The sequence below is a fragment of the Pezoporus occidentalis genome, unplaced genomic scaffold, assembly GCF_034315485.1.
Source record: "Pezoporus occidentalis ecotype Australia unplaced genomic scaffold, CSIRO_AGI_Poc_V1 ctg22, whole genome shotgun sequence".
Classification (NCBI taxonomy): Eukaryota; Metazoa; Chordata; class Aves; order Psittaciformes; family Psittacidae; genus Pezoporus; species Pezoporus occidentalis.
The window spans coordinates 3,386,531-3,406,994 of NW_026914072.1; the positions used below are offsets into that span (position 1 = coordinate 3,386,531).

Here is a 20,464-nt window from a genome sequence, read left to right on the forward strand (position 1 = left end):
TGATAAAAGCACAAGTATTACATCCATCCACTGATGTTTCATTTTAATTAGTTTACTTTTTGTTTTCAGTTGCATGGGGTTTTGGTTGTTTGGGTTGGGTTTTTTTCCTCATAGGTATTCAAGTGATTCCAAAGAATGTTAGCAGAGCGTGTAATGGAAACTTGGATTCTAAACTCTCAGGGCCAGACAGGAATAGGAAAGGCAAAGCCACCCATGGCTTTTGACAGATTTATTTTCCTTCATACTTTTGACTTGAAACTGCTTAAGACCTTTCAAAATTAATCAACATAGAGCGTGCTTCTGCAGCGAGCAGGGACCTGATACAGCATCCAGGCTCTTACCTACCTCAGAGCTCTGCAGTTCCAATTAACCTTTCCAGAAGACAGGATGGTGCACATGCACATAAATTTGCCAGTGTTGCCAAGGGTATTTGGTAGGAAATACACTTGTTATGCTGTTAGTTCAAGAAGTGAAGAAGAAGCCAATGCTGGAGACTAACTGTGAGTCTGCTTGGGTCTTCCTGGTTAATTACACAGTTCTGTTAACTTTTGCGTTGAAACTTTCTTTTGTTTTAACTTTCAAGACTATACAGTACTACTCATAAAGTGTACACAATGGGTTACACAGCAACCAGAGACCCAAAATCTGGATTTTTCCTGCCCTGGGAAATGCTGTTTGTGACTTGAACACCTCTTGGGATACAAGGGGGAAGGAGCAGACTATAGTACGAAATCAGTGGCTGTTATCTTCAGCTTGGCGTGCTGCTAATTGTCATAGGTCTTGGCAAGAGCACCAAAAGCATGTTTATGCTGTGAAGACAGTACAGTTTTTCTTTCTTCAAAGCATGTTCTCTGCTTTATTTGATAAGCTCAGTCAACCAAAGAGCCTTTTAGTACTGATGCTTTTTGAGATTTTCAGTTTTAGTTTAGTGCCTGGGGGGAGGTGATAACAATGGAAGCCCCTATACCTGTCAGTGCACCAGGCTCTTGCTGGGTGTCATAAAATATTACAAGAAATGTACAGTAGAAAACTTCTTGGCAGCCTCCTTGATAGTGACTCTCCATTTTCAAAGTAGGAAAAGCAGACAAACAGAAGTAACTGAACCCCTCTTTTTAGAGAAGAGGACTTTATTAGGAGAATGTTTATCCTTTTTGTGGTCTGCCCCTGCTTTCTGGCATAGTTTCTATACTGGTTGTGAATTAATCGAATTACACCACTAACCTTTTGGGCTATCACATGTTCAGGAAGTGCTGCTTGGATCAGCGTCAGACTGATCCTGAATTGCATTTGAGTAACACTTTAATTTCCTCCTTGGCCTCCATCCAGCTGCCAAGCCTGGACCTTTTGTTTTCTGTGCTTGATGGCAAATCTTGGCTTTACAGGTTTTTTTACATTGCTGCCAAGTTAATTTTAGAACTTTAGTTGCTATGGCTACTGCTAAGTATTTTTTAGTTCTCTACTTATTTGCTCAGTTTGCTGCTTTCCTTTTTAATTTTTTTCCTTTTCTTTTTCTGTGTGTGAAGTTCATGAAGTACTTTTCCTACCCTGCAGAAGACAAAAAGGAGGGCATGCGAGAGGAGAGGCTCTTGCTCTCCAGTCTGACTTAGCTGCTCTTTCGGCAGCAGCAAAGACTTGAAAGCACTGCTCTTGTAATGTGTGTTCAGGATGAGTCCGGGAAGGAAGGCACAGGTAATGCACTCACCTGGATGTACTAAATGAGATGTGCTGAGACCACTGTTACTTCTGCTGTCTTGAGGTTTATCTGTGTCTTGCAGGTTAATTGTATAGGCTTATACAACTAAGTGTAGTTTCAAGTCATAGAATCCTAGAGTGGTTTGGGTTGGAAGGGACCTTAAAGCTCATCTAGTTCCACCTACAGGTTTCATCCTGCTGCTTTCCCAGAAATTTTACTTCTTTACTGAGTACCGGTTAAGAAAAGATGTAAACATGTTGTATTACTTTTGCCAGTTCCCATCGGTAAGCTCTGTTTAGTGTGTGTAACACCTCTATTAACAAATCTCTATTCTGTGACTGAAACAGAGAAAGCCAAAGTGGGGCAGAAACATGCTTTGAATGCAGTTGAAAACAAATCTGTGTCTTAGGTGTCCAAGGGAAACATGAGGCTGCTTGGGGAGGGGAGCAAATGAAACATGAAACTCCATGAAGTCTGGATGAGAAATTTAAGAGCTTTTGGGGACTTAGCTGGATGCACTGGGAACTCCTTGCACAAAAAGTAAATAACAGCAGAGGCTCTGCCTGTCTGTATTTGATTTTTGTCATCTTTAACCTTCCAAGCTGCAGCTCTGCTCTTTAGCCAGTCGGAATTTAAATGTGTTGCTACAGTAGCATCTTTGTTGGAGATGGACTGTGACTAGTGCTCATTAAGGCTACAGATGTCTGCTCAGATTATGAATTTCAGAAGCTTTTTCTGTGATGAACTGTGAAATGCCAGGCTTGAGCAGAAGATTAAAAAAGATAAAATAATGGCCCCTCATCCCTGTGTCTGGCAGACTTAATGCAGTTGTTCTCAGCTCTCTCTAAAAACTTTGAGGCAGCAAATTTGTTCGCAGTCAATGAGATAGCCCTCTGAGCACAACCCGTTGTGTTTCCTTTATCAGTCTTTTCCTGAATTATTCCCAAAGCTTTTTACACTGCAGAAATCTCTAATCCACAGATAACTAGGGTTTAATAGGCATAAGTGGCAGTGATAAACTGTTTATATATGACACGATTAAGAAACTTATATCTTTATAAGGGGGGTGAGGGGAAGTTTGAAGAATAAATACTCCATGAATTTAAACCTGAAATTGGTGAATTTGCATTTAATAGCAGAACAGGGAGAAGTATTTAAACCTGACTGGATAATACCTGCTGCTTCTGGAGAAGATGACTGAATTATCTAGAAATTCAGTTCAGTGACTTCTGTGATGTGTAAACATCTACTGAAAGTTACTAGAGCAGAGCTGAAGAGTTTGTGGCTCTTTCTTCCTAAAACAGTGGTGCATGTCCAGCTAAGATTTTTCAGGTGTTCTCATATCTCCCTCCTGTTGCAGTGTGCTCAAAATGTGTAGAGGTTCATCAGGCATTCCGATTTAGTGTTGTGGTTTAACCGCAGCTGACAACTGAGCCCCACACAGTCCCCCTGGTGGGATAGGTGAGAATTGAAAGTGCAAAAGTAAGAAAGCTCATGGGTTGAGATGAAGACAGTTTAAAAGGTAAAGCAAAGGCTGTGCATGCAAGCAAAGCAAGGCAAGGAATTCATTCACTATTTCCCATCACAGGCAGGTGTTCAGCCATCTCCAGGAAAGCAGGGCTCCATCATGCATGATGGTGACTTGGGAAGACAAATGCCATCACTCCAAATGTCTGCCTCCCTGCTTTCCTCCCTTCCTGCCTCTCTCCCTCTACATGCTGAGCATGACATAGTGTGGAATATCCCTTGGGTCAGTTTGGGACAGCTGTCTCCTCCCAGCTCTTTGTGTGCTCCCAAGCCTACTTACTGGTGGGGTGAGGACAGGAAAGGGCTTTGGTTCTTTGTAAGTGCTGCTGAGCAGTAACAGAGACATCCCTGAGTTTTCAACACTGTTCCCAGCACAAATCCAGAACACAGCCCCATACCAGCTACTATGAAGAAAATTAACTCTGTCCTGGCCAAAATGAGCATAGCTAGGTACCCATTTTTCCCTTCCACGTATCTGTAAACTCACCTGGCTTTGTTACCAAGAAGTTGCTCATTTCAACATGATCAAATATATTGTGAGGCAAAGAAAAAGCTTGATGTAGAAGTCTCCTGTATGCAAAACTGTCTCATAGTTCTGCTGCTTTTGTTTTAGCTGTGCTATGGAGCAGTTTTCTTGCCCGGAACATTTTGGAAGACTGTTCAGAGCAGTTAATTTCTTCTCCTTGAATGGGAAGTGCCCTCTCTAGGGCTGCAAGCCAAGGTAATGTTACTTTCATCTTTTGCAGATTTAGATTTAAAGCCTTTGCTACAAAAGGTAGGTTAGATGCAGGTGTCTCTTTCTTGGTTTAAACTGCGCCACAGAGGAAGTGAAATGTCACTGGACTTCACTTGTAAACATGTTTTGCTAAGGGACCTTAACATTGTATCCTCTTGGCCCAGAAGGCAAGAATAAGGTTGTTAAGGTGGTGAAAGAAGACTTTGTTTCAATGAAAGCTATATCTTCCTAGGCAGAACTCCATCTCAGAGATACGGTGCACTCTGTGTTCCTGTAAAGATATAAAGACTATGCATGTTTAGGGAGCTGGGTTTTTTGCATGGGAAGGGAGTGTTTCCATGCAAAGTATTCAGCACTGCCCAGGGCACAAGAAAGAGCACTTGATTGGTAAAATGGATTTTTTTCATCTTCGCAGGATCGTAGAGTCACAGCATAGTTTGGGTTGGAAGGGATGTTAAGGCTCATCCAGTTCCAACCCCCTGCCATGAGCAGGGACACCTTCCACTAGACCGGATTGCTCCAAGCCCCATCTAACCTGGCCTTGGAACACTGCCAGGGATGGGGCAGCCACAGCTTCTCTGGGCAACCTGTGCCAGGGCTTCACCACCCTCACAGGGAAGAATTTTTTACTTTTATATATATAGGATATATCTGTACCCCTCAGTGGAGCTCCATGTTGGACACACAGAGGCTAGAACTAGCTGAATGGATGGAGATGCTTATTCAGATCCCAAAAGCAATATTACTATGTTGGCAGATTCAAAGGCTGCACAAGATTGCATTATTCAGAACAGCGCCTTCATGGGGCTCTACTGGTTTGGAGATCTCTACACAGATCTGTGGTCCCTAGTGTAGGCATGCCTTTTAGGTTGATCTTGTTCTCAGAGATACATTGAACTATGTGGGAATGCAAGCAGCAGATCTAAAACCCTGAGAAGGGCTAGAGTTATATTGGCAAAGAAATTATGTTTCATTGGGTGCAGTAATCCCAAAGCTCCAAATCAGCATGTTAGTTTCAAATTTACCCAAAATCTTTGCAAGATATGTGGGTTGTTGCATGAAAAGAACCAGATAAAATAGATGTTTTGTTTCAGACTGTCCTAAAGCTGGCCATCAGAACCCATCTGACTTTTGATCAGGTATTTTCTTCTTCAGCATTCTGGTTAATCTGTTTGGATTTATGTAAGTTTTTTGTGCGGGATCTCAAAGATGCTTTCCTATACAGATGGATAACCTTAAAAGTGTTGGAAGTATGTTGACATGTAATTCACTCTTCTCATTTTTCTTTCCTTTTAATAAAAAGGAGTTTATAAAGAGGAGAGATGGTGCTGCTGTGGAATGATCCCATGGTAACTAATTAAGTCTCATCAGGTGTGCATAGGCAGCCTGTTCTGAGGCTTATGCCAATGCGCTGTAACCAGTGAGCTAAGATGAAAGAAAGTCCTGGGGTATTTTATTGGCATGTTATAATATATTTACCTTCCTTGCAATGAAGAACTGCAGGTATTGTATGCATCAGTTCTTGCAAATAAACTTGTTGATGTTCACATAAAAGTGATCTGCTCTGGGATAGCCCTTGTCCATGATATGAATTTGCTTCTCCGGTGGTAAATTTAGGGAGTGTATTAAAGAAGCCACTGCAATATGTGATGGCTGTAATTAAAATTACTAATGCATGTAAATTCCTTTTCTCCTTTCTGCTTTGATTTACATTCTTCATGCAGACTTTGCTCACTTTGAGTGAGCCAGAGACCTCCGGTTGACTGGTAAACAATGATTTTAGCCATCTCTCTAGCACAGTTGCACAGGGAAATAAATTTAGTAAGGATCCTTGCTGAGATGTGTGACCTTAGGTATCAAGAAATCTACATGTCTTGCTGACCTGCACAGCTCTGATTGTAATGGCATCATCAATAAAACAGAACTGTTCAAGAGTGGTGGATTTTGTAGTTAGTACCAGGACCAATAACCATAGAATCACAGACTGGTTTGAGTTAGAAGGGACCTTAAAGCTCACCCAATTCCAACCGCTCTGCCATGGGCAGGGACACCTTCCACTAGATCAGGTTGCTCAAAGCCCCATCCAGCCTGGCCTTGAACACTGCCAGGGATGAGACAGCCACAGCTGCTCTGGGCAGCCTGTGCCAGTGCCTTAACCACCCTCACAGGGAAGAAATCATGTTCCTTTAGTTCCTTTCCTTACAAAGAAAGTACAGTCTTTCTTTCCCATCTCATTCCTTCTCACTGAAGTACCTAGGACTTAAATAGAGATGTTTAAAGGATTAGCTATTTTATTTTGTGTTACCTTACCTGACTAATCCATAAATTATTTTTAGGGTTGCTGGGAAATAGGGTTTGGTGTTTAACCATGCAAGTGAACTACCAAAATAAAATACTTAGAGAAACACCCGAAGCATCTTAATGCAGTACAGTGGGTGCTTGAGGAAAGCTCTTCTATTATGCTGGATACAATCAGTATATATTTCATTATTTTGTTGCTAGAGGAATTTGTAAGTGGCTCAGTGGCAATTCTGAGTGATCAAAAGGTGGGTTTAGTTGATAGGTGTAAGAAAGAAAAATAATGTGTCAAGATTTACTGTCCAGCCTTCTGCAGTAGGAAATGAAGAATTTGGATGGATAATTCTCTTATTGTATGGATGTGGGAAGTCTGGGGGTTGAGTTTCTTTTGGTTGTTTTTGACTCCGTTTCTCCATTTTTCTAGGGATAGATGAATGTCTTTTCAGAAAAGTACTTTTCTTTTTGAGTCCACAAGGAGTTACAGCATGCACACAAATAAAAATTCTCCCCCCAGAAAAGAAAATGGTACTCAAAGGCTTTATGATCTTGTGAACATGGGGCTGGAAGGCTGGAATGGAGCCGGGAGAACGTGGTTCTGTGGTGCTGGCTCTGACCTTAAATGCAGCAGAGTCACATCAGTGTGTTTATGCCATTTTGCTTCTCTGAGCCTCTTTCCTCCTTTGCGTTTGTTGCCTTTTACTGTGTTTTCTTCTAAGATTTGCGTGTAATTCAGAATCCATTCAGATGTTTTACAGTCATTATTCCATTACTTTTTGCTTCTCTGGGCCCAAAGCCCAGGCAGGAATTCCTTCTCCTGTATAGTGAGTGAAAAAATCCAGCTCTTCCACCTTGGATTTCTAGGGTGCTGTGCCAGGTACAGCTAGCTTATGTGCTTATGCGTCAGACCTGGGTGTCTTACCTCTGTAAACAAGAAGGTTATGACTGATAGGTAAGGATGGGGGAGATATTCCCATGATATAGTGCACATGCTTCCTACTACAGCATGTGATTTTTTTTGTCCTTCTTAGGTGGTCTCGCACTGGTAGTTTATATGCTGGCATTAACTGTGAATGAGGATGGACTGAGTGACAGTTCTGTGCCAATCGCTGATTTGCCTGCGTATGCTTTTTATAACATAATTTTCCACAATACAAAGAAAAACTGAAAACTTTTTTTTCTCACACTGTAATAGCAGAAAACAGCGTAGGTTAGAAGGAGTTTTATACTGAAACACATCTCAGACTTCCTTTACCTTTTGTCTTGTAGAGGCAGGCAGTGGCCAAGATTATGTGACCTCAGAAAACCAGCTGCTCTACTACCCTAGCATTACCTACGCTATCATTGGCAGCTCTGTCATTTTCGTTCTTGTGGTGGCCTTTCTTGCCTTGGTCCTGCATCACCAACGGAAACGCAACAATCTTATGACCTTGCCAGTGCATCGACTGCAGCACCCTGTCCTGCTGTCCCGGCTGGTGGTGCTTGATCACCCACACCACTGCAGTGTCACCTACAACGTTAACAATGGGATCCAGTACATGTCTAGCCAGGCCTACCACAGGCCAGTGGACCTGGACTCTCCACCGTCCTATTCGGAGGCTGTGCTCGACCAAAGGTATGTGCAGGAGCTAATTCTGTGCTCACCAAAGTTTCACACTACTGGAAGTAGCTCTGTTAGTCTGTGCTTTTGCTCCCTTTATTGAGAGCAGCCCTGAGGAAAAGTAGGGTTTTGCTTGATGAGAAGCTCACCATGACCAAGCAGTGTGCACTTGCAGTCCAGAAAGCAACCGTGTCCTGGGCTGCATCACAAGGAGCATGACCAAAAGGTTGAGGGAGGGGATTCTCCCCCTCTACCCCTCTCTACCTCTACGGGGTGGTGAGAACCACCCTGTAGTCCTGTGTCCAGCTCTGGGGCAACAACACAAGAAGGATGTGGAGTTGTTGGAGAAAGTCCAAAAGAGTCCAAGGGCTGGCGCACTTCTGCTGTGGAGACAGCTGAAAGGTGACTTGTTCAGCCTGGACAAGAGAAAGGCTCTAGGTAGACCTTAGAGCAGCTTTCAGTGCCTAAAAGGGTCACAAGAAATCTGGAGAGGGGCTTTTGACAAAGGCACGTAGTGATAGGAAAAGGGGGGATGGCTTTGAGCTGACAGAGGGGAGAATGTGAGGGTGGTGAGGCCCTGGCACAGGTTGTCCAGAGACGCTGTGGCTGCCTCATCCCTGGCAGTGTTCAAGGCCAGGGTGGATGGGGCTTGGAGCAACCTGGTCTAGTGGAAGGTGTCCCTGCCTATGGCAGGGGGTTGAAACTTCCAAGTCAAACTATTCTGTGATTCAGTGATTTATCCTTATTGCTTTTGACAGAATTTCAGCATTGCATTTCCGTCACATGAATAGGGCCAGATCTGGGCAAATTTGAGCTGCTCCTGAATATGAAAAATACCTGGTCCTCGGGTCCCCTTACTATTAAGGGTATTAAAGGGGTTTTAGGCAAACTTAAGTTTGCCTCTAAAGAGATTTTGAGGATGACAGGAGAATGCAAAGGAATGTATCACTTGTCTAGTAGTGTCTTGTGCTAGTCTGGAACCAAACCATGAAAATTAACTTTGGAGTTTTGCCAAAATAACCAAAACCCAAGCAGTTACTCCCATCATATGTGATAAGTATATAAAGGTGAGAGGTCTTCAGTTCTTGCATAAAGAAATTGTGGAGTCCATCTGCCCTTCACTACTTTACCAATAGAGGAAAAGGGCAGGACTCTGAACTGAAAAAAAAAGTTCTCATTTTAAATAGCTGAAAGTGCTTTGAGCTTTCGTGAGTGAGTACAGTTTGGGTTATGATATTTTTGCAGTTTGACACTGGTTTTATTTGTACAATTAACCTTCATTTTAACCTCTGTCTGTAGATTCATTCCAAACAAAACTCCTAGACTGACATCCTCTGTACATAAAAAGGGCATGGTATGAACTTTCATGATCCAGATTGTTCACTGTCACCCTGTTGGTATTTTTTTAGTATGAACTCTGGGATCTGAAAATGATAGTGTGGTCCTATTCTTTGCATTTGGCAGCAGCTTCCATGTCTTAATGTTGATATTCATAACAATGCTATCTTTCCATAAGTAAGGGTAACTAAATGAGCAGCTGGCCAGATTGTAGTCACTTCTCACCTGGGCTGAAACAAGTTAGCAATTTAATAGCTAATTGCTCCCAGTTTAGTTTTCAATCTACTAAACCCTTTAGACCCTTCACTTGTTTCCTGTCAGAACCAAAAAAACCCCAGTTTTCATGAATCCAGTACTCATCTTGTCTATGCCTACTTAGCAGTTGCTCTGCATGTGATATCATGACAGCAAAAGTGATCTGTCATGTGGAGAATTCAGCTCATTATTTATTTGTAGGCCATAAGCCATTAATCTCTTTCACTCAGTGGAAGTTTCCTCAGAGCTTTCTTGTGTTCACATCATTACAGGTGTGAATGCACTACTTGTCTTACGTCTTTTGAAGCGCTTTCTCTGGTTGTGTAAATGTTTGTAGGGAAAATTCTTGCTTCTTGCAGCAGTCTTTGAGGGTAAGATGAGATTTGTTGGAAGTGCATAGCCATGAAACTTTGAGAGTAGAGTGTTAGGCAGAACGTAATTAGCTGTATTATATCTTGGCCAGAAACCTTGGTGCCCAGTGGTGGTGTGAATGTTTCGGAATGACATGTATGAATTAGGCAGGTCTGTTTGAGGTTTCCTGATGAGAGTCATCTTGGAAAAGCTAAGAAATCCTGTTTGTTTTTTTCATAATTGAAAAACTGTACCACCATCCATACCACTGTTTTCAGTAACCTCTTACTGTGTTGTGTGTCTTACAGCAGACCACCTTGGTTTGACCTTCCTCCACCGCCTTATTGTTCTGAATCTGAATCCCCTAATCAGCCAGATCTTCCTCCTTACCGATCTCGAACAGGAAGCTTGGCGAGCACAGACACCCCCATGGCAGGAAGCCCTCTGGGAACAGCTGGCAGTTGGACAAGAGACATCCATGACAGTATGGATGGCCACAGAACACTTCTTGAGAGGACAGCAGATCAAAATGATTCTCTGATCAACTACACTGCTGAAAGAGAAATGTAAATGCTTCAGTATTTGTGATGGGCAGGAAGGCATTTACCTTTTCAAGTCTGTATGGGTTAATCTGCTGTGGCTAATAGGTTTCAGGGGGACATCTGCCTGAATGATGACTTGATTTGAATCCACACTAAGTTAATTTTTTAATTGAGCATTTTGGACTCATCAGAGACAGGGCTGTAAGAGCTAAACGTCACGTCAACTCTCCACAATATTTCAGCAAGCAAGTTTTGGTTCCGACTAGTAAGAGAAACATCAGTTCTGTGTCAAAGAACTGATGTGATGTCTGTCTTGGACTATTAACTGTGTATGAATGTATATATGTGCTTGTATAATATATAGAGATGTTGCACACACACACTTTGCCAGAAGGACTCTTGTTTTCAGACTGCCTCCCATCCTATTGACATGTGAACTGTTTCTTCTTACTGCCTGGTGCCAACTGGTGGTCCTTGAAGCACATGAGATGCAGTCTGGAGGTCCGGTGCCCAATGCTAGCCCACTAGCAGTGCTCAAATTGCAGAAAATGTCCTACTTGACCCTTCTCTTCATGACCTGGAACATTCCTACTGTGAATGTAATTGTCAGCGTTTAAGCTCATGAGGATACAACAAATCTCTGACTGAGCAGGTTGGGTTTTTTCCCAGATGCTAATACCTAGGCAGAATTCATAGGTTTTCTTAAGGTTGGCTTATCTGTCAAACTTCAAGGTTGAGTACAGTAGCACTGAAGCTTCTCAACAAAGCAGCACAAGACTTTTCAAAAGTGAAAAAAGCAACATTACTTCATATGTTCCGTCTTAAAAAAAAGAAACAAACCCAACGAACAACCCAAACAAAACCAACCAAAAAAATCCCCACACCAAGAAAAAAAAACCAAAAAGCTAACCAACCCCATGCGCCCCCCCAGCTCTTGCAGTTAAATCTCGAACACCAAAATCAGCCCAAGGCAAAAACTCATTATGGAAAGCTTTAATGGGAATGACTAGTATGTTGTATTTGTAAAATAACTGAAAGCAGGTCATGTGGTATTGGGCTTGTCAGCCCTGTCTGCAGCATGTATACATGTTTCATTCTATATGTATGTAAGTAGTGTATTGCACAGATTTAGTTCTACTGCACCACTAGAACCTTAAAATGTCAAAATTTCACCATTATTCATGTTCATTTGGTTGAAAACCAGAATTATTTGTGCCTGTTTTGTCCTAACTCTTGTAATGGTCTCCTGTGAAGTGTGTTTCAGTGCACAGTCTTGAACTACTTGGGTGAAAGTATCTAAGACGTGACGGTAGCAAGAGGGGTAGGTAAGCTGTGCATTTAAATGCCACTGCAGTGCTATGTACAGAAAACTATGCTTAATTTACAGAAAACAATGCAGCATTTTCCTCTTGTCCAGAGGGAAACTGGCCTTGAAAAATTATTTATACTTGCATATCGGACACATTTCCCACTTCTCCTTCAATTTAATGAACAGTGCCATTAAACAGACTTTGCTGTCTGTTGGAAATGAAGGAAGCTGACTGCCCACACCTCCTGCTTTCTTCTTCACCATCTTTCTAAGGTAACTTCTTTTGGCCAAAGGTTATATGCTCAGAACACAAGAATTTTTGAGCTTGAGTGTAAGTAGGGGAACAACTCGAGTCTCGGTTCTCACACATGGACCTGAATTTCTTTTCTGTGGAGTGTTTTAGGTTTGTTGTTTTGGTTTGTTTGTTTTCTTTATAATTTCCAGCTCTGGAGTCTGCTGCTATGATATGGAAGAGGCAGGGGCCAGGCATGTTTACAAGCAATAGGTCATGCCACGGCTGAGATGACATGGTGAGGAGTGCTGGAGAATTCTAATGCTGATGGGCTTCACTGCCTTTGGAAGCGGATTAAGGGCAGCCTTTCATTACAGGCTTGCTGGGAACTCGAGCAATATAATTACACTGCCCTTCACAAACCAGGACTTGGCTAATTAATGAATCCGATTTAATAGGCTGACTGTTGTGATTGTCACATAGCAGTTATTCTTTATTATACAGGTATGTTAAACTTGGGTACATAGCTGGGTTAGTAAAGGTGGGTAGAGGGGTGTCTCCCGTGAGCACTGGGCCCTGCTGTCCTCTCTTGCTTTTGTTAAAAGTTCTGCTCAAGCCTCTGTAAGAGAGCTATGTAATGCTGTATCAGAATTAGCCTTCATGTTCTTCTGTTGCAGTTTTAAAAACGTTATATTGGGCTGTAAAACATACTGTTGAAGAGCTTGGAGTAGCTGCACTGGGATTAACGACCTTTTTAATTTTAAAGTTACCTCAGGCTGTATTAGTGAAACTAAATCATTGTGTCCTGTGTAACTTACATGGCATGTCTCCCTCGTGCAGGCCTTCCATGGGGGACTGCATTTCACCATGTGCATTCTAAGACACCGGGGTGTGTGAAAACCAAATATTGTTTGCCTATGGGATCTGAAAAACATTGCCTTGCTTTACTAAGAAGTAGGAAAAGAATGGACGTAGCCTGCTTCTTCTGCCTTCTGTGTCAGGCACTGTTATATATGTACATATATATATAGAGAGAGAGAGAGATATGTATAAAAATAATACTCTTTAAGGTTGTATATATTCACATAATTTTGCATTAAGATAATCCATTTGGACCTTATAAAAAAAGAAAAAGAAGGAAAAAACATTCTAAATGGTGTTATGTTTTCCCTTCCAGTTAAGGGTATATTTATCTTTGCATAGGAATCGTCTAGTTTTTGAGAACACGAGTTACAAAGGGAGATTGTGCCTTCCTGATTGAATGTTGATAAAGGAGGCCGTTAACCACATTTCTGGCTGTTGTTACATATCATTGTCTAGAGACCCAAAAAGAGAAGTAAGTCGTGTCTTCCTATGTTATTACTTATGGGGACCGCTGAACTTTGAGGAGCAGAGAGCTTCAGTATCTTGTTCCTAAAAGTCATGCTAAAACTTTTAAGGAGGATTTTCATCTTTCTCCCGTTTGCTGGTTTGTAGAACAGATTTGCTAGCTGGTTTCTTCAGAAATTGCTGTAATATCACACAGAAATTGTTTATAACATGTCACTTCTAGTAGTGTTAATACAGCGTTATACTGCATTATTCAGTGGCATCTTTGGGAAGGCGTGATAGCAACAACCATACTGGTGAAGTGAAATATTTCATTGAAAATCCACAGCTTGTAAAGCTGAAGTTAAATGTTCATGAAATACCATGTGGTAGAATTTCATTTCTGTAGCTGGTAAAATTGGAATTGATCATTCTATTGTTTGCAGTTCCTCTTAGCCATTTAATTTGAGGTCAGTCCTCCAGGAGCCTTCCTTTATACATAATATTTAAACAAATGGATGCTATTTCAAAGACCTATTCTCACAAAAGTAAAGCTGATTAAAATTTTCTTCCAGATTCAAATTCTCTTTCCACATGTGTATTGAATGGTGACCACTGCAATGAGTCACTCTCTTCAGCACAGGTATTAATATAATTGATTCCAAAAAAACATTGAATCACAGACTGGTTTGGGTTGGAAGGGACCATAAAGCTCATCCAGTTCCAGCCTCCTGCCATGGGCAGGGCCACCTTCCGCTAGACCAGGTTGCTCAAAGCCCCATCCAGCCTGGCCTTGAACACCACCAAGGATGTGTAATAAGCCAGTAAGATTTGGGTTATATAAAAATGAACAAATAAATAAATTTTAGGAGTTTTGAGTGTCTGTAACCTCTGCTGAAGTCAGTGGTGTGCATTTAAAATTAGGCTGTTAGTGAATCTGCTTGATAACAGTCTAAAGTTCCTTGTAAGGTAAATTACAGTTTACCTTTCTGGTATTGTGCTAATGGAAAACTGGCAGTAATGCTTTTTAAAGAGACCCTGTGAATAATTTTCTCGACTCTTGTCTACAGCGACATACCTGACAACACTGACTGCATGGTGATTTTTAAGTAACTGCATTTATTCTTCCTCTCCTTTTAAGTCAAATCAGTTTTATTTACACCACTTCACTTTGATACAGCTAATACGGCCCCTTGTGATAGATTTAGAAGCTAGGAGGAAAGAGATGATGACTCTCATTTTAATTAATGCTGCAGCTTGTTAATCTTGTGTGCTTTACTTTTTAGACATCTTAGGAAGACAAATGTTTTTAGTAGATAAGAAAAACTATTAATGATGAAAAGGATAGTGGGACACTGATTCTTAATTTCATTTTTAATGAATATTTAAAATTGTATAAATGAAGAATTTAATGCTGTATTTGCGATGTGGTGACCGGATGACAAATACTGTTTTTAACTGTGGCTCATTGGAAGCTTCTTTGCATATAATGCCTGGAACTAAAATAGTAAGACAAGTGCTCTTCTTGCAGTTCATACTAGGTGTGACATATTTTTCATTAACACAAGGCTATATTGCACTTGTGGACTAAAATATGGAGTGCAGAAAGAATGACAGCGCTGTGCTGGATTCTGCCTGAATGTATCCCAGAACAGGGCTGTGGCCTTCATTGTCTTTTTTTTTTCTCCCTGATTTTGGAGGGTTTTTGTCAACTTGAAATAGACACGTTGGAACCCAACCCCCAGCCTTTTCTTAAACTTTTGTAAACTGGAAATCTTCACAAATGTATTCTGTATTCCTCAATAAAGTTGGTGTTTTAATACTGTTCACAAGTGAGGATGTCCCCTGTCTCATGAAGTCTTGGTTGTTGAGTTTTATAGCCTCCTATATGAAGGTTCTTCCAACTTCTTTTTGCATTCAGTGTTAAGTTTTGTTAAATCTTGTGTGTGTTTTTAAAAGTATTTTTAAAAGGAAATGAATTTGGAAACCCACATTTACCTGTGTGTATTAAAATATCCTGATATGTCTCCATATTTATACCAACGAAATTGCATGATCTCATTCTCATTTTGACATTCTGTTTGTCCTATCAAAGACAAGGCATCTGAAAGGATTCGTGTTTTGTTGTTTGCGTTGTTGCAAAGCTCGACAGGCTTCAGCAGAGATTCATAGAATTACAGACTGATTTGGGTTAGAAGGGCCCTTTGAGATCACCCAGTTGGAACTCGCTGCCATGGGCAGGAACACCTTCCACTAGACCAGGTTGCTCCAAGCCCCATCCAACCTGGCGTTTGAATACTTCCTTAATTTTTGCTTCTTAAAAATCAAACAAGTTTATTTCAGCAGTGATTTCTGATGGCAGCAACTTCCCTTGCTGGTTTGCAATCAATCTCCTAATCATTCAGCCTCAGTTAGCTATTGGTGAGATAAGTAAGGAACTTTTCACTTTTGGGGAGCTCCAAAACAATGTGCTGTTACTAATTGAAGTAAAAGCATCTCCATGTGGAAATTCACAGCTCTCTGCTTTTCAAAGCAACAGTGAGGGTACGCATATTGCATAAAGCTGGGTTGATTTCTCTAGGGAATTAACTTCTGTTTATCTGCTGAACATACTGTGAATAGAAAAACCAGAACGTGATCCTCTGCTTCCCAAAATCCCAACAGCATTCCCAACAGCTTTTACTTAGAGGACCACTGCAGATGAAAAGGTTGAACAGTCTTGTGGCTGATCCAGCCCTTGGTATTTCTGTGGGAATGGGCACAATGTAGTTCCATGGTGCTGTTGCTTTGGTGGGGGATACCATGCAGAAGACTCCTTTTCACTGGAACTGATTTGAGACCATCACTTCCTATCTGCTGCCCAACAGCCACTAAATCAGTAAGTACTCTTTTGTTACTTTTTTTTTTTTTGTGCTTTCACCTAACCTTAATCCCTACCAGTTACCCTGAGGTAAAAATTTTATGTCTCATTACTTGATACCACAACCTGAAACTCCTTCAGATTTAAACTATGGCCATTTGTCAGCAGAAAAAATATTGTGTAAGCACAGTAGGAGCAATAACTCTGCTTGACCCAAACCAGCTCAGTTCTAGAGGAGCATCCTTGTAGCTTCTATTTGATTGAATGAATTAATCACAGAATGATCGTAGAATGGTTTGAGTTGGAAGGGACGTCAAAGATCATCTAGTTTCATCCCCCTAGCATGGGCAGGGACAGTGGTCTATTGCATTTTTTTAGAATGCTATTTCCTTGACAAATGCAAGTTATGTTGCAGCACAGTGATGAAGTAGTATGATTTTCCATCCTCCTGACCACTGGGTAGTACTGTCTTTTCCATCTACTTGTAATCTTTTAAATCCATTCAATTTAATAAAAGATTTTTTGCAGATTTAAGGGAAAATGAAGAGGTAAGTCTGGACCTGCAGGGAGCTGTTTCAAGTTCTCTTTTTTTTTTGCAAAAATTCGGGCAGTGATGGAAACACAAACAATTCTTCTAACCTCTGGGTACTTGTTTACCTTATTTGTATTTGCAGACTTATTGAAACAGTTATTCCATGTAGCTTTTTGTGTGGAGGACTCTGTCTAGAGCAAGTTTCCAGGCTGGGACTTCACCTAGGAGCAGGTATTTCTGTAGGTTTCTACAGGTTAACAAATAGGTGGAGTCTGAATGTCTCCCAGAAGGGAGCGAGGGTGTATTGGAAATGGCTTGCTGTAAATAATGCTGGTTTAAAGATGCAAACAGCAGTTGCAGTGGGTGGAGGGTAAGGGTGCAGATTCCGACAGGAACACCCTGTCAGATCGCCAGCTCCAGTATTTTTGCTTTATGCAACTGGGAAAGAAGTGGGAGGGAGAAAAGTAATTTTGACCCTGAGTGTGTAGGTAGCGCAAAGTAATACAGGGAACTACAGAGAGGAGAGAGAGACCTGGGTGCCTTTTACGCTGGCGTTTGAAAAATGAGCTCAAGATGGTGCTTTGAAGGGTGGTTTGGTATTATTATTTGTAAAAAAACAGTCCCCACTTTCTTTTCTTGGTGTCGGTATCATGGGCGAGATGAGGAATGTGTGGGGGAGAGCGTGGCTTCACGTTATTTTTGGACTTTTATTTTCCTTTGAAAATCTAGGTGAAGTTAATTATGGAATGACGGCGGTGTCTGATCTGAAGCCGGCACTTTCATCTCACCTCCTGCTTTTAAAATAGCTGTGCTCTTATCTCTGCTCTGAGGAAAGGGGTGCAGAGGGAGGGCACCCCTGTGCTCTCGCAGGCTGCTGTCACCAGATGAATGAAATGCCTTGTGAGATCCGAGGCAGGCACAGACTGCCAGCAAAGATGTTAAATGCCTGACACTGTGCTGATAGCGGTTTTATATATTATTATTAATCTGCTAAAGTGAGCAAAGGAGCTCTAACATGGCCTAGCTGCAGCGTAGAGAAGCACCTAGTGTGTGCAGCAAGGTGGGCTTTGGGTGGGTGCTTCAGCTCTGGGGCCCCCAACACAGGAGACATGTGGAGCTGTTCAAGGGAGTCCAGTGGAGGCCACAGAGATGCTCAAAGGGCTGGAGCAGCTCTGCTATGGAGACAGGCTGAGAGAGCTGGTGACGAGGCACTGGCACAGGTTGCCCAGAGAAGCTATGGCTGCCCTATCCCTGGCAGTGTTCAAGGCCAGGCTGGACAGAGTTTGAAGCAATCGGGTCTAGTGGAAGGTGTTCCTGTCCACAGCAGGGTGTTGGAACTGAATGAGCTTTAAGGTTCCATCCCACTCAAGCTGTTCTGTGATTGAGTTTTATTTTTCAGGTCACTGTGGCTAGGTCCATGTGAGGGGATACCTTGGGTTGCTAGATATGCTCAAAATGAGGGTTTGGGGCTCTAGCCCTCTTCCAGTCCTGCATGGCATCCCCTGGAGTAAGTCTGTCTGAAGCCCTTAAGCCACATCATGAGATCCAAGCATCCCCTTAAACAGAGGCAGCATAATTGTTCTTTACCAAATGTGACAAGTCCAAAGACAAAGCAGGGGCTGGGGGGGGGATTGTGGCATAAGGGGAAGGGAGGGTTAAGAAGGTGAAATGCAATGTCATCTGGAAATGAGCTTGTGGTGTACTCTTTCAGAAAGAGTGCCTGACTTTGCATCATCAGCCAAGCAGTGGCTTACGACAGATCCCTGAGGCTATGTGGGGGCTATCCCCCACCACTCTCAGCTGGTAGGAAAATGCCAGCAGGTTGGTCTGCTCTTATCTTTGTTCAGTGTGAGAGTTTATTAAGAGTTTATTTGTGCCCATAGTTAGATCTCTTCTGTCCGCTTTATGTTACATGTCCCTTTAGGGCAGGTGCTGGTGCTTCTGTGCATGTTCAGTCTGTGGACTTCCTTCTGCCCTTCCTTTCTCCTCAGCTTACATGACTGCTTTACCATGCCCTGCTGAGTGAAGGTAATTCACGCAATTAAAGGCCATCTCTGAACTTTTCTGGGGTATTTTGATAGCCCAACTTCTGCCAATGTGTTTTATCACAATTCAGGATAAGGCTGTCTTGTATGGGCTTTGTACCCCCTATTATGGTGGTTTTTAGAATAATGGAATCTTTTAGTTTGGAAAAGACCCTTAAAATCATTAACTGACCATTAATCTAAAACTGCCAACTCCATCACTAAACCATGTCCCTAAGTGTCACGTTTCCAAGCCTTTTAAATGCCTCCAGGGATGGTGATTCCACCACTTTGTGGGCAGCCTGTTTCAATGCTTGACAACCCTTTTGGTAAAGAAATTTTTCTTAATATCCAGTCTAAACCTCTCCTGGCACAGCTTGAGATTGTTTCCTCATTTTTCAGTCATATTTTCAGTCAGCAGCCCATGCAGATACAAGTGGTAGCATACTTCTCTATAAGCAGGACCCCAGACCCGAGCACATTAGCAGCCCATTAGTTACGATGTGTTTGTGGTTTTGAAGTGTCTTGTTTTGTTTCCAGTCAGGTATTAGAGCCTCAGCTGTAGTCTGGTGAGTCTAGGAGTGACAGCTTTAGGAAGCACCTTTCAAATCCAGGAGCTAAACCAGTAAAACATCTGGGATGGTTACTGCTTGAGTGAACAGCCCAGTGAAGAAACAAATCACTGCATGTGACCCTTCATGCTCATTGTCTGCCTGATCTCCATTTTCCCACTGCAGCCAAGGTACCCTCATCACCCAAAAATCAAATGCAATGCAGTACAATAATACAGTGCAAGAGTCTCCTTTTTCTTCTCCAGCTGGGCTTATTTTCCATCCTGTGCTACAGAAAAAGGGGGCAAGCAGCCACCAAGCGGAATTCAACGCTCCTGCTCTTGTTCAGCAAGAAATTATTCGGTGAGTTGCCATTGTGTCCCAACAACCTTGCACTCCCTGGTAGATAGGTGAAAAATGTCTTCCATGTGGCACTGGCACTCTGGGTGGCAAACACTCCCCTTTTTATGTCTGTTTATTTTAAGGTGGTCTAGATAAGCAGTGTGGCAGCCCTTTCATTAATCAGATGTGTTGCTGGCCTGTGACCTGCTAAGCCTAGAACCATTTCTGTCAGATTTAACCCTCTCGAAGGCAGAGTAGAACGGGCCAGTGGTTCTGGGGGGACTGGGGTTGTGTCTAGTCACATCACATTTCTTTGCTGAGGGCCATGCACTCAGATAAATAAGTGAACCCATGGAGCATTAGCTTGATCATTTAACAGCCTCTCTTTCAAATGCATGAAGCATTTAGTTCTTGTTAGTCTGCAATTAAACCAGTGACTCACAGTTAAAGGCAAAAGAGAAGAAGGAAGTATCAAGACAGCTTTCAGACAAGCTTCTGAAAATTGCCAAAGAGCAGCACCTTATCATTTTCCAATTGCTTAATGTTAGTTCCAAGGCATTTAATTTTTGAGTGTTGAATGCCCTCTTAAATACACCCTGCCCCCCAAGTGAGACTGCTAATGAAACAAACAGATGGTGATTTGAATAGAGTAAAAGGACATAATAAAGATGTGCTTTGAAATAGCCAGACAGAGCAAATTAAACAGAAGACTGGGGGAAAGATTGATGGAAAACCGAGAACAAACCACCTCAGTATTTACTTCAGTCACCAAATGGCCCAGCATATGAGTGGAAAGCTGTTTAATGATCTTCCATAATCTGATATAAAATTTGGGGGTTCTTTTACTATGCTGAAAGTGCTGGGGTGATAAAAACAGGACTGTAGCCTTGATGGAGCACCAAGGCCAGTTGCATGGATCTGTCTGTGCATTTTGCTGCTGTCCCTGGGGCTGTGTGTGTCAGCAAGGAC

General features: G+C 42.1%; 1 protein-coding gene across 3 annotated transcripts in view; it reads left to right on the forward strand.

Moving 5' to 3' along the window:
• LDLRAD3 (low density lipoprotein receptor class A domain containing 3) overlaps nt 1–10,717 on the forward strand; it is an 88,710-nt gene extending 77,993 nt beyond the window's left edge. For all 3 annotated transcript variants that reach the window (XM_062620279.1, XM_062620280.1, XM_062620282.1), the window contains 2 exons: nt 7,521–7,866; nt 10,104–10,717. In XM_062620279.1, coding sequence (XP_062476263.1) covers nt 7,521–7,866; nt 10,104–10,365 — 608 coding nt within the window. In that variant the 3' untranslated portion in view covers nt 10,366–10,717. The remainder of the gene's footprint in view (nt 1–7,520; nt 7,867–10,103) is intronic.
• The last annotated feature ends 9,747 nt before the right edge of the window (nt 10,718–20,464 follow it).